At 55.9% G+C, this 16,565-nt stretch overlaps 3 protein-coding genes across 3 annotated transcripts; 1 reads left to right on the forward strand and 2 right to left on the reverse strand.

Annotated features, from left to right (window-relative positions):
- Nucleotides 1-6,618: 6,618 nt before the first annotated feature.
- Nucleotides 6,619-11,897, reverse strand: E0L32_007322 (uncharacterized protein; the record flags this gene model as incomplete). The annotated part of the gene is made up of 4 exons (XM_031142053.1): nucleotides 6,619-6,856; nucleotides 6,942-7,462; nucleotides 7,534-10,513; nucleotides 10,582-11,897. The coding sequence occupies 4 exons, from the start codon at nucleotides 11,895-11,897 to the stop codon at nucleotides 6,619-6,621; spliced, it is 5,055 nt and encodes a 1,684-aa protein (XP_030993730.1).
- A 2,311-nt stretch (nucleotides 11,898-14,208) lies between these two features.
- E0L32_007323 (uncharacterized protein) lies at nucleotides 14,209-15,293 on the forward strand (the record flags this gene model as incomplete). The annotated part of the gene is made up of 2 exons (XM_031142054.1): nucleotides 14,209-14,278; nucleotides 14,353-15,293. The coding sequence occupies 2 exons, from the start codon at nucleotides 14,209-14,211 to the stop codon at nucleotides 15,291-15,293; spliced, it is 1,011 nt and encodes a 336-aa protein (XP_030993731.1).
- A 47-nt stretch (nucleotides 15,294-15,340) lies between these two features.
- Nucleotides 15,341-16,412, reverse strand: E0L32_007324 (uncharacterized protein; the record flags this gene model as incomplete). The annotated part of the gene is made up of 5 exons (XM_031142056.1): nucleotides 15,341-15,402; nucleotides 15,454-15,726; nucleotides 15,793-15,839; nucleotides 15,905-15,984; nucleotides 16,062-16,412. 5 exons carry the CDS (start codon nucleotides 16,410-16,412, stop codon nucleotides 15,341-15,343), a joined length of 813 nt encoding a protein of 270 aa, XP_030993732.1.
- Nucleotides 16,413-16,565: the final 153 nt, after the last annotated feature.

A 16,565-nucleotide genomic window follows, 5' to 3' on the forward strand; every position in this document is an offset into this window, starting at 1 on the left:
TCTTTCTTCTTGCTTTCCTTGGGCATACGCAGCAGATGTGGCGAGGTTGACGGGCCTCAAAGAAGTCGGGTAGCAAGAAGAGAAACTGGCAGGGAGATCTAGGGTACGGCGGTGCAGACAAGAAAGACGGTCGACGACTCCGGATGACAGCCAGAGTCGGCCAAGGGAGTGGACAGAGAGACTTCCCCGAACGATATGACCTGCACGTTGTATTCAGTCTGCGGTTCTGACCCAATGCGGGTGTTGTCTGAGTCGAGACCTTACTGTTGAGAGCTGATACAGAGTCTCTGACAGTCGAAGGTGGAGTGCGTCACTTGGGTATCGAGAGCTTGGCAGCAAGGGCAAGAAGACTCTTTGGGTTGAGGTGGTGTTACGTTGTTGGGTGCGATGAGACAATGTGGAGAGTGATGACGAGGAAGAAGCTCTTGAGGATATCGAGGGACCAGACGAGGTCTTCTCTTGGACCTTTATATCCCGAGAGTGGCGATGGGAGCGGGCCAAGGAAAGGTTCAAAACCAAGAAGAGGACAATTTCTTTTTCTTCTGGCCCGGGAAGATGTCGTCTCTGGTTGTTTGCCCACACGTACCGGCTAGGGAGACGTTGATTGCAGCACGGGGCCGTGGTAAACGGCTGTTGAAGCGGGACTGAATAGGGCGGCTTGGTGTTTCGTGACTTTGTGGACAAGGTTCAATAGAGCTTGAGAGTGGTCGAGAGTTCCACAACGAAAAGGCCTGGGTCAGAACCGGAATCATGACGAGGGGAATAGTGGTCTTCTATTTCCAACGGCATGCTGGTGAAGAGCAGCCGCAAGCCGACCAGGACGGGTCCATTATAAACAAGGGTAGCGGAGGAGGAAACGGAAATATAGTGCATGCGTCAGAAAGAGAGAAGGGGTGTGTGGGAGAGAGACACTCTTGCTTTCTCTCTCCTCTCTCGTACCTCACACACACCCGCACACACACACTCTCTCTGCGTTGACGGTGCTGGCGGGCACGAGACGGAAAGGACGAATGTATGGCGCAAGAGGGTCAAACTTGAATGGGGCAAGCAAGGGTTTGCACACTTCCGGCTTGCTTGAGTCGAGCCGGCCGATCTGACGCTGAGAAACGGGGAATCAAGATGAGAAGGGGAAGAAACAAGCGGATGAACCCGGCAAAGGAAAAAAACGTACTTTGCCTGCAAACGAGCCAAGGGGAAAAGAAACGAGTGGGAAAAGGGTCCCAGAGCAAATCAGCCCGAAACACAAAATAATAAAGGATCATTAAGTTAAGGAGACCGAGGGAGGCAGCTAAGGTAAGGCGAGCTGGGTGCTGGGGGAGGGAAGGATGACGGACGGTGTAAGACTAACAACAAACTAGCTCCAGGCGCAGACCCGAGAGAAGAGACTGACCACGCAAGTCCCGGGGCCACCGCCCGAGTGTGGAGCCGGCTTCTGGCCATGGGTGTGCAGTGCATTGTGGTTGTGAATATGCGAACTGTGTAAATCGTCCCAAGATCTGGAGGAATGGGGCTCGCTTTAGGATGTTTTGGATGGAGTCTTGGGGCCTTTATTAGCGCTCCCCAATAACACCACCAGCTCCACTCCGCTGTGTCCCCTTGTCTCTCTCTCTAACACGTTCATTTGAAGCCAAACAGAGAGACCGAGGGACAATGGGAACAGGGAGGAGGGAGACGAAGCTTCCAAGGGCTCCCCGGCTCCTCTTTCAGCTGGTGAATACCTACCTGTCGATGGCTCGTGCCTCCACTCGACTGATGGCAGAGAGGAGTGAGAGACGGGAAGAGAAGGAAAGAGAGAAAAGAAAAACCATGGCATCGTGCGCTAATGCTGAACCTTGGCATGTTTGTTTGTTTGCGTTGCGCTGCGCTGCGTTTGTGCATGTGTTATGTGTTGATTGTGATGTAAGTCTGCGGCGGTCGGCAAGGAACCGACTGGCTGGCTCTCTTTGATGCCAACTTCCTTGCTTTTTCCCCCATGACATCCTTTTCTTTTGCCTTGATGAGCTGGTGGCTGTATGGGATCTTGGGAGCTCTATCTCCCTTCCTAGTCGAAACCTTGCTGGCCCATGCTTTTTGCTGTAGTGTAGTGGTACGGGCGACGTGTGCTAAGTCGATCGTTGCATACAGATCAAATTGTCCCATATCCATCCCTTCCAGCCCTAGCCGCATCTGGGTCCGGCCTCTCGTCTGCCGTAGCCTCCTGGGACAGACAATAAGTTGAAAGTGGGTAAGGCGAACAAAAGAAGAAAACAACAATAAAAAAAAACTGGCCGTGTCTTCTCAGAGTAGCGGTGTCTTGGGATGTTTCGATCCACCGTCTGGAGGTTGATCCAGGTCAGAGATTCTGCCTGATCCCCAAAGCAGACATAGCCAGATTCCGGCCGTTTGTGTCGTCGCTCCCGTGCCGTCGTCTTCCTCATCCGTAGCCCCTGTCGGCCAGGGTTGGTCTGTTTGTCTCCCTCTTCTGGAATTATACCATCGCCAAGATTAGTGAGCGGGATCGCAACACGGGGCAAGAAAATTTGGGCGGCTGAGCCGTCGCGACCCATACATAGTCTTCCTCTTATACGCCTGGCCATCTTTGTGGCACACCGAGGGAAGGGTGAAGCAGCGTGTGTGTGTGGCCAGCCGTTACCGGTGGCCCGCCGGCGGCTCTTTTGACCCCGGGACGTGTCCCGTCTTCTCCACCAGTCTGAGAGGGGATAAAAAAAACCGACAAAATGTTTCACGACTGTCCGTGCCTTGGACGTTTCAGCGGGCGAGCGGATGGTTCGTGATATCATTCCAAACTTTTCCTCTGTGGTGGCATCCTCATTTTCCAACATGCAGTATCTGAAATGGCTTTGGTCGGGTCTTCCGGTCAGTATAGGTCATTGCCGCAAAGCAGCCTGTTGTCTTCGGGCCTCATTTTAAGTCCAGCTTGTTCGGCAGTCTGCAGTGCATGAATCTGAAGTGTACAAGGAGCAGGGGACAGGGAACAGGGATAGTAATTCGAGTGTCGGCCCTTGTGAGATTCGCGTTCGAGGGTCTTTCGAGAAGCATTGAGACCAGTGACCCATCAAGGGGTTTCGAAAGGAGGTTTTGCATATGAAATGCAGTCTGATGATGCGCATCAATGATGTCGTTGGCTGTCGCTGTCTTTGTGGTGTGGTTCGTGCCTTCCTCCCTGCACCTGCGACTTACACACGAATATTCTGGCGAGGCGACTGCCAAAGACGGAAACACCCGGCCCAGCACCGAGTCCTATTCTCCTTCCTTCCCGCCCACGTTGCCTTCGTATCAACATTGATCCTCCTCTCAAACACCAGACCGGTATGACCTCAACTGGTCCAAGCATTGCTGGCAAACAACACGGTGCCGGGTGCCGGATCTGTCTTTCGTCGATATCAATCTTTATCTTTTCTCTTCCTCTTCCCCGTCACGAGTGGCAGTGGAAAGCCGATCTACCCCCATGGAGAATGGCCAGATCATTCTGATTGGCCTCGACTCGACGTCTGAGCCGGCTGCGCATATGGCCGGTGCTCACTTTCCGATATACCATAACTACCTCACCAATGACACCCTCCATTCTAGTGACTAGGTCTCCATGGCATTCATTTGGGTCCCCGACCTGCGTTGCGACTACAAATCGCGCCGAATCTCACCATCAACCACAACACCCCTGACTTACAAAGACCCGTTTGCCTCGACTCAGCTAGTTTCGTGATTGTTCCTGCAGGTGCATCTCGCTTCCGCGAGCCATAACGGCCGTGATAAGGCCTAAAACGCCTACCCGCAGGACTGGCTTGCCAACCCTGGTCTTTCTGCCGATGGTTTTGGGGGCCGGGAAGGGCATTATAGCCAAATAGGCTGCTTTTCCGACTTGGTTGAAAGAACCGCATCGTCTAACCTGCGAACCATTGCCAGCAAGATCACAGACTGTCGAGAAGCTGTCTGTGTGACAAATTGATACCGAGTTAGAGTTAGCAGTCCGAGTTCCAGTCCTGCAGAGTGCTGCACACGCATACACACGCACGGGCACACTCTACGGCTCTCAAATCATCCGGTTGGCGAGCATTAGCATCAATTGGCAGTCTCGTTTGGCCGACGTGCTTATTACACAACCTGGGCAACGAACAGGTACAGAGCACACAAGATACCTCCGTCGCCTGCGGGCCACGCAGCCAATGGGTGCAAGCCTGCCGCGTGCGGGCTAGGGTGATATGCGCCGTGACTCTGGTTCTCATGCGGCCCCTACTGCGGCCAACGGGATGCTTCGCTCGCGCTGTCCGGCCCAGCCTGGCCCGTGTTGAGGATAACCGGCAGGGTTCAGTGTGATTGGCCCTCGTACCCAACTACATCTCGAAGTAACTAATGGACTGAACGAACCGAAGAGTGTCGCATGGTCATCGGCCAAACCTGTGCACCGTATACAGATGGCTACAGCGACATTTCCTTTTGGCAGCAACAGGACTGTGTTGTAAGTTGTCACCTTGTGTACTGGCCGTGCACTCCCCGCAGCCGCAGATCATCTAGGCATACGACAGGGGAACAGTTCAGTCAGAGCTACCCTTGAATGCAGTTACGCTCCTGTCGCACCACCTTGATCCATGCCCATAAGCAACTGACGCAACTCTTCTTTTGCTACCTGGGCAATATCATCCTACCAAGCCGCGGTTATTGTATAGGCTTGGCTCGGATATACCGCCCAACAATAGGCAAGGCAGGCAATAAGCTCCCGGCGCACACACCTTGTCTCTCCATCTGTGATAACTGCTCCCGTCACTTCTCACAAAGAGATACAGTATATCCAGATAATCTCATCTACGCTGGTCCTCCTTGGGATTTACAGTTCTCACCGACGTTGCATTCCACGGGAACGAAGCTTGACCGGTCGCTGAATTTGGTCAGTCTTGTGCATGGTATTTGTATCAACCCATTCCGCCCCTGTTGCATATGCAATGCAGCCTTTGACACCTTGGAGTTCGGGATCGCACAACACTCTTGCTCTCGAACCTCACCTCTAGCCCATAATCATCACATGCATTCCCAGATGCCGATATTTGCCGTAGTGCCCTCGGGGTGGCTATCACAGCAGCATAACGGGCCTCTGAACGGCGATCGGCCCCAATCCAAGACCGCGTCTTCTCGTGCCTGTTTACCCAGGGATTTCCTCGGAGCGGCGGCAATGACAGCCTAGCCTCAGCATGTGCTATGAGCAGCCTGCTTATGCACATGTCATTTCGGCCCGAGGACTGTCCGAATAGGCAACTCTCATCAACGATGGCTGGAGATTGCCCGCGGCAGCTGAGTGCCACAATGGTCTGTGAGGTGCTACATCCTTTCACACATCACCAGATTTCGATAAGCCCCAAGGATCATGCTGAATGACCATCCCACCGGTGTAAAGATTGGGAGGAGGGCACCCGCTCTGGTGCCCAATGATCTGGAACCAGGATGTGAAACTGCAACAGCCAATCCACCCTTGCGACAAGGCCCCCTCCCTCCTCGCGAGACGGTGGAATCCTTCCAGAAGGGCTGAGGGTCCGCTAATAATAAATGATTTCCGCGGCGTTCGAAATGGAATTTCGGGCCTCGCCGTGGCCGCGAGAACCCAGATCCGTACCCTTCAACCATGGTTCGCGACGGAGATTTCGGTAGTGCGTAGGTTCGTCTGACGAGAGCCGTTCGTTGATCAGACGAATCGCTATGACACCGTCCCTGTCGACCATCTTTTCAGGCCCGAGAGCATGCTGCCCTTCATGCAGGTACCGAGGTGGCCAGGGGGGTCGAACGAACTTACCTTTCGAGGAAGGACGTACATGGTGTATTAGCCCATCTTGCGGGCTGTGGTATGTATACTGGGGTGGAGGTGCCTTGCAAGGGGCATCATAATGCTACCCTGCAAGGCAAAGCCTCATTCCTTGCTCTTATCTCGAACCCTCGGGCTATATCCTGAACGAGAGCATCCGTCTATGACGCGATGCGCCCGACTTCCCCGAAACGGACAGAGAACATCCTGTTATTTGGAAGAGAAAAAAATTTGCGTCTTTCGACAAACGGACGATCCCACGCAGGCGGCAGAGAGAGGCCAAATTTGGTCAATTTCCCAGCTCTCGATCGAGCGAGCCAAGGCCTTCTTGCTTCCGGCAGGCCTCCTCTCCGGGCCCGCACCTACCACTCGTGAGTACCGACACTTCGGGCCGTCAAGCGGGACAGCAATGGAACGTCGAGGGGTTCACTCACGTCATCTCAGCCTGCACCCGCAGGCACCCCCTTGCCAAATGCAACACAGACAAGAACTTTTTTCTTTCTTTCTTTTTTTTTGGGTCGACGAGTGCACTGTGGATTGTCTTGCCTCTCAGCACTACGGCGTAGAAAACACGGTGCAAGTGCAATATCAAATATATTGGCTACAGCTACAATGCGTCTCTGCACTCTCAGCTGTTGATCTATCACGCTCGGGTGATACTCGAGGATGTCGTCATCTTTCTCTTCTGCCCACCAAGAGCCAGAATCCGACACGGCTGCCTGCCATCGGCCAGATAGACATGCAAATGGTGGGGAAGAGAAGCGAGTGCAGACCAAAAAAAATACCAAGCACGCTGTCTAATCTATTGCCATTGACTGGGTACGAAGCATCTAAGCCTTGCGGTCCTCAAGCGGCCCTTCGTCGGCGCCGACCGGGAGGGGCCGAGCATCCATGATCTTGTCCGCAGGGACCATCTCCGACTCCCCGCCGCCCTCGACCGCGGTGGGCGTGGAGCGGTCGTGGGCCTTCATCTCCAGGACGTCGTGCTCGCTGTTGGACCTCTCCCTCTCCTGGAAGGAGAACGCGTCGGAGAGGTTGACAGCCAAGAACGTCTTGGGCAATTTCACCCTGTGGTAAAGTTAGTACCCATCGTTCCAATAGCTAGCTAGCTTGTGAAGCAGAGGTTTGGAAGGAAAAAAAAGGGAACACGTACTGATGGAACTTGGCCCGGAGGGTCTCAATCACAGTCTTCCAGTTGCTGTGCGGCGTCAGGCTGCGGCGCGGGGCGCAGCTGATGCAGTGCCGGCTGTCGAGCTGCACGTCGAGCGGGTCGTAGACGTGGCAGCCCGGGCTCAGCGTGATGCGGATGCTGTACTCGTACTGGGGCTGCTGCTCGCTCGGTGGCACTTCCCCGTCGTCGGCCGACGTCATGGAGACCGCGGCGCTGCCGACGCCCACGTTCTCTGCTGCTGTCGGGTGCGTCGTCGCCTTGGGCTTGATCTCGGACTCGTACAGCTCGAAGCAGATCTGGGAGAGGTAGTCGAGCTCCGGGATGGTGCTGCGCTGGATCTTGGTCTCGACGCCGCCCTCGAAGATGCAGTTCAGCAGCGTGTAGATGTGCGACTCCTTGGTGAAGTAGAAGAAGCCCTTGGCCTCGTCCGAGGCCTGCATCTCCTCGAGGTCCTGCACGATCTCCTTGAGGAGCGGCAGAGAGGTGAGAAGACCAATTTCGAGCTGTGATGGTATTAGAACCCACATACATCCTCACATGTTATATGATTCGGTAGACTATGAGTATCACTTACCTTTTCGCTATCGGAAATGCCATACTCTTGAGGGCAGATGAAGTCAAACATCACCTTGGCAAGCTGGTACAGCTCACGGAGGGGCTCAAACTTGGCGTCCGTCTTGGCCTTGGACTGGCTGTTGCCCCGGTACAGGTTGAAGTATTGCTCGGGCGGCGGCGGGGGAGCATCGCCGGCGTGGCGCAGGTTGTTCATCCACGAGCGCCTCCGGAAGATGCGCCTGACGGTCTTGGGCACCTCCGCGGGAGGATCCTGCGCCTGGCTCTGATGGCTCTGGTGGCTCTTCACCGAGCGCCCGTCCTCGGAGGTCTTGCCTTCGTCCGAGTCCTTGCCGCTGGCAGCGCCGCTCGTGCTCGACTGCTGCGATAAGTGTGGTGGCTGCTTGTTGCTACTGCCGCCGGCGTCTTTTCCGTTGCTGCTCGTGCTAAAGCCGTACTCCTCCTCGAGCAGATGCTTGGGCGGCGCAAATACCCACTCGAGGAAGTTGCGGTTGTGCAGAGCGTCAAACTTCATCGTGTCGTAGAGCTCCGAGATCTTGCTAGGATCCACCTTCTCGCCGTCGCAGAACTCGGCAAACAGCTTCTCCCAGCGCTCGCGGAACAGCTCTGCGTCTTCGCCACAGCACCACCTGGCCTGGATACTGTTGACGGCATTTGCCTGGGCGAGCGACCCGTTGGACGAGAGGGACGACGCCTCGTGACCAGCGGTGCCGAGCTTCTCGGTGCTCGGGTTGGAGATGGCGCTCAGAGAAGACACGGCGCCGCTGTGCAGCTTGTTGTAGTTGTAGTGCATGACCTTGCGGTGGAACTTCATGAGCTGAACGACGCGGTTCTGGACCTCGTTCGGCTCAGGCATGTTCTCGGGCCAGGCAAACTGCGGAGGGCGCTCGTTACCCTTACGAAGGAGCCCCTTAAGCTTCTTCTTGACCTTGTCCATCTCGTCCTTGGCCGCGTTGGAGTCGTCAAGAAGCGCCTTGCGGATTGTGATGAAGTCCTCGGGCAGGTCTTTCTGATTCAGGAACGAGGAGGCCCATATCTGGGCGCTCGTAGTGACCCGGCGTTCGGAGCTACTGTAGACGTGGATCTCGTCGAGGATGTCGCGGTTCAGCAAAGTCAAGTCGTTTCTCATGTTCTCGCCGAGCTCTTGAGCCTGGTAACGGGCAGAGTGCGTCGGCTCTCCACCCCATTTGACAATGAGCTGCAGTTTGTCCAGCACGAGACTGTTCTCAGCAGCTGTGAACTTGGACATGGTCACACCAGACAAAGAGTCGTGCCTCTTAGGCCCGTTCCTCGGCTTGCTGTCGGATCCAACGTCGCTGTGCTCAGACTTCTCGTCGATGGCGACCGCGGTACTACCTTGTGCCTTTTGCTCCTCAACAGTCGTCATGGCCTCCGTCTTTTTCTTGCGGAACATGGGCTTGATCTGCACCTTGGTACCTGGCCAGTTACCTTTCTTGATAAGGACGTTCTGGAGAGCCTTGAGCTTGCCACGATCCTCGACACCGGCTTGCATGGCCATATCAACCGCGTTAGCAACACTTGCCAGCGCCGCTTCACCGATCAAGAGCACTTCTTCCTGATGGCCCTTGAGAAGCTCAATGAAAGGTTCGGTATGGAAGGTAAACTTGTACTTCTGCTTCGGCGTGCGGTCCGCATGGCGAATGACGGAGACCATGCCCTTGAGCCTCCAGGCATGCTTTGGGGGTGGCGGCGGTGGCAGACGGGGTTCCTCATCTGCGTCTCCGGTGCCAGTCTCCGGTAGCTTGGGAGTAGCGGGCATGGTGGATGGGGCGGTCGACGGTAGGCTCTTTACAAGGGCATCGGCCGTCTGTGAGACACCCGTGCTGGTCGTATGTTGCGAAGGTGGTGCAAGGGCAGAGTCCGACTTGGGCATGGAAATCTCTGCAGGGGCTGCAGGAGAGAGCGATTTCTGCTCTGGAGCAGTCTTGTCGGCACCAATGGATGACAAGCCGGTGCCTGATCTGCCCTTATTCTGCAGCATGGCATGGGACAAGTCTGCATCAACGGCTCCACCCTTTTGCGTGAACGGATCTGTGTCTGAGGGGACAGGCGACGGCATAGGTGGTGTGGCTGCGCCCTTCCGCTTTCTCTCCTTGATAAACATATCCTTGAGAATGCTGGAGCAATGATCGTAGTACTCATCGTTGTCCTTGACGAAGCTCCAGCCGTTGACATCGATCACGTAGCTCTTGCCACCGGCTCTCAGCAAGTCAAAGCCGCATACACGCTGCCCGAAGGCCAGGGAGATCTTGCTGGCCATATCTTTTTCGTCCGTGCTCAGAGCCGTGACATAGCGGACCTCCTTTCCATGGGTGTTGCGGCGCACAACACCGTCCACAACGGGAGACTTTCTCGTCTCGGCATGGCAGTAGTTTGGTCCTACCGTGTAAGCCTTGACGTCTTCCGCATTATCGACTCTCATAAACTTCTCGTAGATGAAGCTCTCGTCGGGTTGGGTGATGGCACGTGGCACGCTCAAATCCTCCACATATTCAGAGCTCTTGTTGCCGATCTTCCTGAAGAGTTTCCGTGCTCCGCCTCCTGAGGATTTTGGGAAGTAAATGATAATGTTGTGGTCCTCTCCACTGGTCGGTTTCTCGACAAAAGGTTTCTTGATGAGCGTGCCATCGACGCTCAATGTGTCACCATCGTCCAACAATTGGATGTTCTTGGGTTTCCGGACTTTCTCTGGGTCCGTCGGTTCGAGCACAATTCCGCTGACATCCTTGATGTGCTTTGCTACATCGGGAGTGAGCAGAGTTGGGCCTCCATCCCTGCTGACTTCGATTCTCTGCGGAGTTGGCACGTTGATCCTGTCTAGGAGGCGAAGACAGATGCGGCGATCCCACAGAATCTTTTGCATGGGCACATCATTGACACAGAACGGCTTCCGGGCCTTGACATAAGCAATGGCCTTGTCGAGGGGAAATCCGTCTGAGTAGAACGAAATAAGGTAGTCGCTGGGCTTCACTGTTAGTAAAAGACAGAGGCAACGAGGTCAAAAAAAGGGACAATGACATAAACTTACCAAACAGGCCAATTCTCAATCTCCTCGTCCAAAATGACCTTGTCTCCAAAGACTACTATGTCGAATTCATTGTTCGCGATGAGCCTGTTCAGAATGTGTCGGCTGGGTTTGCTCCTGGCCTTGACATCCAGAGCACAGACACCAATCACGCCCAAGGGGGCCGGCTTTTGTTCCTCTCGCTCTCTCTTATGCGGGTGCCCACGGCTGTCGCCGCTGGGGCTTTGAGTACTAGTCGCAGTGCTTCCACTGAAGCGGCGCTTAGCCCTGCTCCTGGATCTTGTTGGTGGTTGGGATCGAGGTGCGGTGCTGCTTCCCTGCACGCTTGGTGCTGGGCTCGAAGAGGGCGCAGAGCTGTGCCCGTTGATTGGGGTGGAGGAGGTCGTCTCGGTATGGGAGTGTGTTTGTTGGCTGTGGTGATTATTGCGATGGTGATGAGGATGAGACTCTCGCGGTGCAAGATGGAGACCGCCCTGTGCGGATCCTTGGCTCCCCGTGGTGACAGTCACGTTGGAGAGGCCAGCCTCTGACTGAGCCTGGCCTCCGGCACCAATACCCTTGCCTGCTGAAGACGCCATGAGGTTCGAGACGGATCGGCGCAAGGTAGGATTAGATGTTGGAATGGGCTGTCCCTGATCAGAACCGTTTGCGGAAGCTCCTGAGCTGGGGACACGGGCAGATGCCATGGAATACGTCGAGGAAAGGCTCAGGCGCTTGGCGTCCTCGGAAAAGGAGAAGGACCTCGTCGTAGAGGGGATCAAGGCTGGTTCGGGCAGGCTCTGGTGCTGGCTATGCTCGTGAGATGCCCGAGCCGGTAACCGAGGGGTATCTGAATCGAAGCTGGCTGTGCGCACGGCGATGTCCCGCGGCGAGGTGTGCAACAAGCCAAACTCGTTGCTGTACCTTCTAATCAAGGCGATATCTTCGTTCCAGGGATCAGAGTGGCTCGAATCCCGTCGGTGGCGGGACAGGGAGCTGGTATGGCTTCGCAATGGCCGAGAGAGGGGCGGAGGCATAGACAGGCTGGCTCGCTCGGCGTTGGCCTCTGTGGTGCCGGGCTCGGACTGCCTGCTCTTGCGGCTGGCGGCACTGGTGGGAGGGACAGAAGTGTGCGCAGACGGCGGGAGGCTGTAGGATTGAGAAAGGGTTCGCGAGACTCTGGACCTGGCCGGGTGGTGAGAGACAGAGGAGCTGGACGAGGTAGGAGCGACGGGATGGCGATTAGCTTGGTCGAGAAAATCATGTGCGGCAGCCGGACGAGGTCCAGGTCCGGTGGTAAAACTGGGGCGGGCACCACCCGAGTCATCATTAGTCTCCATGTCTGGCTATATTAACTCCAGGCTCTGCCCAGTTGCTAGCGAGCTTGGTTTTGCGGGAACCGAGGGTCTGGTTTCCTTGGTCTGGATCCCAGACAACAAGCGGACTGTGGGCTGCGGCCGGCTGTGGGAATTGACGGGACGGTGTTGCAATGTGTCAACGGAATCAAGGCTCTCACACCCCGGCATGGCTTTCCGGAGCCGGATTATGCACAAGGATTGGATCCAACCAGACCACTCCCGATATCAGCTTGGGTACAGCTGCGTGTCAAGAGTTTGTTGCGGAAGAGCGCATGAGTCGTGGCAACATGTCATTAGGCGGAGGGTCTATCGCAGCTGACATGCTGAGAGTGTGTTTGACAGTCAATGGCGTCCTGATCGATGTCTGCTTTTTCGAATCATTCATCTGAGGAAGCACAAGAACTGCTGCTGCTCGCCGAGAGATACGGGATGCCGAGACTATCAAATGGCGGGACAGAAGAAGTCCATCCGAAAGCCAGCAGAGGTTTTTTTTTTTCTGCAGCCGAGAATTCAACAAAGATGACGTCCATCAGGTGCCACTATCTCGCCGCCTGCATGCCAACGAATCGCATGGTTGGACAGGACCCTGGCATGTCTCAAAAGACACTACTTCACAAGCTGCAGCAAGGCGGTGTGGTTGAGGCGACACTCGTGCAGGGGTCAGCAGGAAAACGACAGGGAACATGTTGGAGGGGCTTGGCCGGCTCGAACAGATTGAAAAAGAAGAAGAAAGCATGGATCGAAGAGATCGAAGAGACAAGAATCAGCAAAACAACAAGACCAATTGCCTATCGCTAAGCCTGACTGGATGAACTATGAAACGCGAATCGGATCTCCTGTGAGCTCGAGATGCCAGATAGAATCCATGGATATCCTCAGTGAGGGATTGGCGGTCGAGACTGCCCCGCGCGATGGCAGCTGATGGTGGGGCACTGATGGATTCTAGCCCGAGGTACTGGATGTAACTACAAGTTACTAGGGATCGACACAGCCAGAGCTTCCCAGGATTTAGGTACTAGGTATGAAGTACAAATTTCAGGCTCTTCACTTACACCACCAAGCCAACAAGATACAAATCCAACTTCTGTGCTAGCTAATATGGCCAGAAACACTAGCCACGAGATTTCTCAACGGTCGTCTTGGATGGCTTTTTCGACAACCACGGACCGTAACTACCCCTACAAGTACAAGCAGTGGCCTGAACATCGTCGGAAGAGAGCAGTGCCAAACACCCCCACCTGCCACATGGGCCTGCAGACAACGTGCGCCAGCGACGTCTTCCCCTGTAATCTCTCCAGCTTCTTTGCTTCTTTTGGGTTTGTTTCTACTGAAGCCACAATAACCATGCCGGTATCCGCCCTGAAACAGAAATCGGGCACACGACACATTGCCCAACGTAGCACCCGTCTTCCAGGCCATATCTTTGCACTCGGACATGCCGGATCCATGCCTCCTCCCACACAAAGGGCTTTCCATATCCTGGCATCAGGAGTTATACGGGTCATGCAAAAACGAACTGTCATTACATAAAAGATTGCTAGTGGCTGAGAGACAGTTTGGGTGACGGACTATGGTGTTTTCCTCACAGTGATGGCGTGCTCCGGCAATGCTACCCAAAAATCCTAGAGCTGATATGGTATTTAAGCTTGGCAGCTGGAGGGGCCCCCAATACTCTAGGGATATTAATACCTGTAACTACCTAGGTACCTAAGGTACGATATTTCCAGGCCTCAGTTCTAAACCTCATTGTTGGACGGATTACATAGGTACTGCTAAAGTTTGGTCGATTTGAAAATGTCCATACTAGAATACGAGATAGTTGTTTGATGTCTATTGTCTCTTGCAGTCACTATACTTGAAGACGACAGATATCCGGGCATCACAACTTGCCACCGCAGCTGAATTATGTACACAATGGCAATGGGATCTATCCGATTCTGCGTTTCTCTACCTTAGGTACCGAACAAGAGAGATATCCAACTAGTGGGATTAGCCGATCGCTGCTCGTGGGTGACAGATCGATCCGTGTGCCTGGTCTAGGTAGAACCCAGAGCACTAACTACCTAAGGTAAAGCAACCGTGCCGTCATGTCCCCGCTAATTCAATCCATCCCACCCCTGAGAACTCTATCTGCCTTATCATCCAACAACACCAGCTCTCGATCCGCGGGGTACCAGCAGCTCTCAGCTCTTCACAACACAGTCCGGCCCACCACCCTTTCCCATATTGCAGGGCCCCCCTTTTCGGTAAACAAAGTGCCTAGGTCTCTCTCTCAGGCGAGGAAAACAGCACAATGGCCGAAGCCAAAGCCAAGGCCGAGGCCCTGGTGCCCAAATTCAAGCTCGAGCGCGTCCTGAACCAAGGTAGGGAGAAATACCACGACCTTCTCGCGGCAACCGCCCAATTCCTGACATAACCCCTCAAACACATCGTGTAGACCAGGCCGGGCGCCGCACCTCCCTCTACGGCACCATCGACGGCGAGCCCGCCCTGCTGATCGCGGAGCGGGCCCCCTTCCCGACCTCGGCCGCCTACCTCGGCGCCCTGCCGGGCTCCCTCCGCACCCTACGCAACCTGGGCGCCAACGACATCTACCACTGGTACATGGGCAGCCCGGGTGCCGTCGACGCTAGAGACGAAGACGACGACGGCGACGGCCACGAATCCGAGTTCGACGACCTCAAGATCAACCTCATCTACCCGTGCACGGAGCAGCACGTGAAAAAGTACAGCAGGCAGGGCGTGCGCCTCGTGACGGAGACGCCCGAGATCTACCACGACCGCGTGCGGCCGTTCATGCTCGCGAAGCGCGAGGCCGGCCGGCTGAACTGGGTCTTCAACATCATCGAGGGCCGCAAGGAGGCCGAGGACGTCATCTGGCGGACGCGGCTGGGCGAGGCCGGCGACGAAGGGTTCCTGCTGCTGCCGGACCTCAACTGGGACCGCAGGACGGTCGAGGCGCTGCACCTGCTGGGCGTCGTCGAGCGGCGCGACATCTGGAGCCTGCGGGACCTGCGCAAGAAGCACGTCCCCTGGCTGCGGCACATGAAGGCCAAGTTCGTCGAGGCGACGGAGAAGGTCTACCCGGAGGTCGAGACGGACCAGCTCAAGCTGTACGTCCACTACCAGCCTACGTACTACCACTTTCACATCCACATCGTGCACGTCCAGCTCGAGGCCGGGGCGACGCAGGCGACGGGCAAGGCCATCGGGCTGGAGAGCATCATAGAGCAACTAGAGTCCATGGCCGGGGGCGACGAGGCCGGCATGGACGCCGTATCATTAAGCTATACCCTAGGGGAGGCGAGCGAGCTCTGGGCCGAGGTGTTTGAGCCCCTCAAGAAGAAGACGACCGCCACAGCTTCTCAATCGCAATAACCAGGTCGCCGACCTCGGGCCCAGCCGGGCAGTCCGTCCACTTGTGGCTATCCCTGATGCAGTAGTTCTCGTTGTTGAGCCGAACGGTGCAGCTCAGCGTCACACCGGCCTGGCAGTAGAGCAGATTTGTTAGTGGATCCGAAATCGAGCACGCACGCACGCGCGTGCGGGAGGAAATCGCGGGGTTGTAGTCCTACATCGGCAGTCCTCCGCACGCTGTCTCTGAGCATCTTCATACCATATGCCCCGTCGTCCTTTGCGGCGCAGTCGTTGAGCTTCTTGATATCGATCGCGTGTTCCAGCGCGCAATCTTCGATCAGGGCTCGGTCGGGGATCTCCCTGTACCGGCGGGTGATGCACATGGTGAAGCCGAGACTCGTCTTGGGATCTGGGTACAGCTTGGCCGCGCACAGCTCGAGGATGTTTCCCATACCTGCAAAACAGTAAACATATTAGTTGGCGGTAGAATAGAAAGGAGCTTGTCGAGTCCCAAACATACACTCGGCAGGACCGTGCCTGCACTCGACTCCGTCATTCTCCGTGGGCCTATTGATATCTTGTTAGATCCAGTGCATCGCTATCTGGCCTCGGAGCTTCGATGGTATACGTACGTCCCGATGAAGGAAAGAGTAAAGTTGACCTTGTCCTGGACACGCATCATGGTCGGCAGAATCATGTCGCGAAGGCAGTCCTGCGGGTACAGATCAGCTTCCGTGGAACCTCATCGCTCAAGAGGACGCAAGATTATGGGGTTGAGGAGAAGCATACCCTTGCGTCGGGACATTTGCTCATGATGTGCGCCTCGAGGGGGACCAGGTCCCTGCTGGCCGCGACCTTGTCCAGGCCGGGCGCGGGCGCGGGCGCGGAGGGCCTGTCGAGGGCGTCCTGCACCGGCAGCAGAGAGCCGCCGCGCGACGGCGGCGGCGAGGAGGCGAAGGGGCGGACGGAGAAGAGGAGGAACAGGGTGAGGCCGACGGCGAAGGCGACGGCTATGACCCTGTTCCGTCTCGACGTGCGTGGGTTCATCGCGAGGTTCTTTTCTTCGTCCATTTCCAGGCGCTGCTCGGGTGCGGGAGTGTCTGGTGGTGGAGGCAGACGCGGCGACTGCGGCGGGATCATCGTTTCTTTGATCCTGCCTGCCTGACAGGGGGGTTGTCGCTGGGGGGGCGGCTTGGCCTTGGCGGGGCGGCACGGGTTTTCGTTGGTTGAGTAGTTACTTGTAGCACCGATGCAGGGTTGTGTTAGTGCATGCACGTCACTGGCAGAGTTGTG

This window comes from Thyridium curvatum, assembly GCF_004353045.1.
Source record: "Thyridium curvatum strain D216 chromosome Unknown NODE_44_length_342116_cov_83.455874, whole genome shotgun sequence".
Classification (NCBI taxonomy): Eukaryota; Fungi; Ascomycota; class Sordariomycetes; order Thyridiales; family Thyridiaceae; genus Thyridium; species Thyridium curvatum.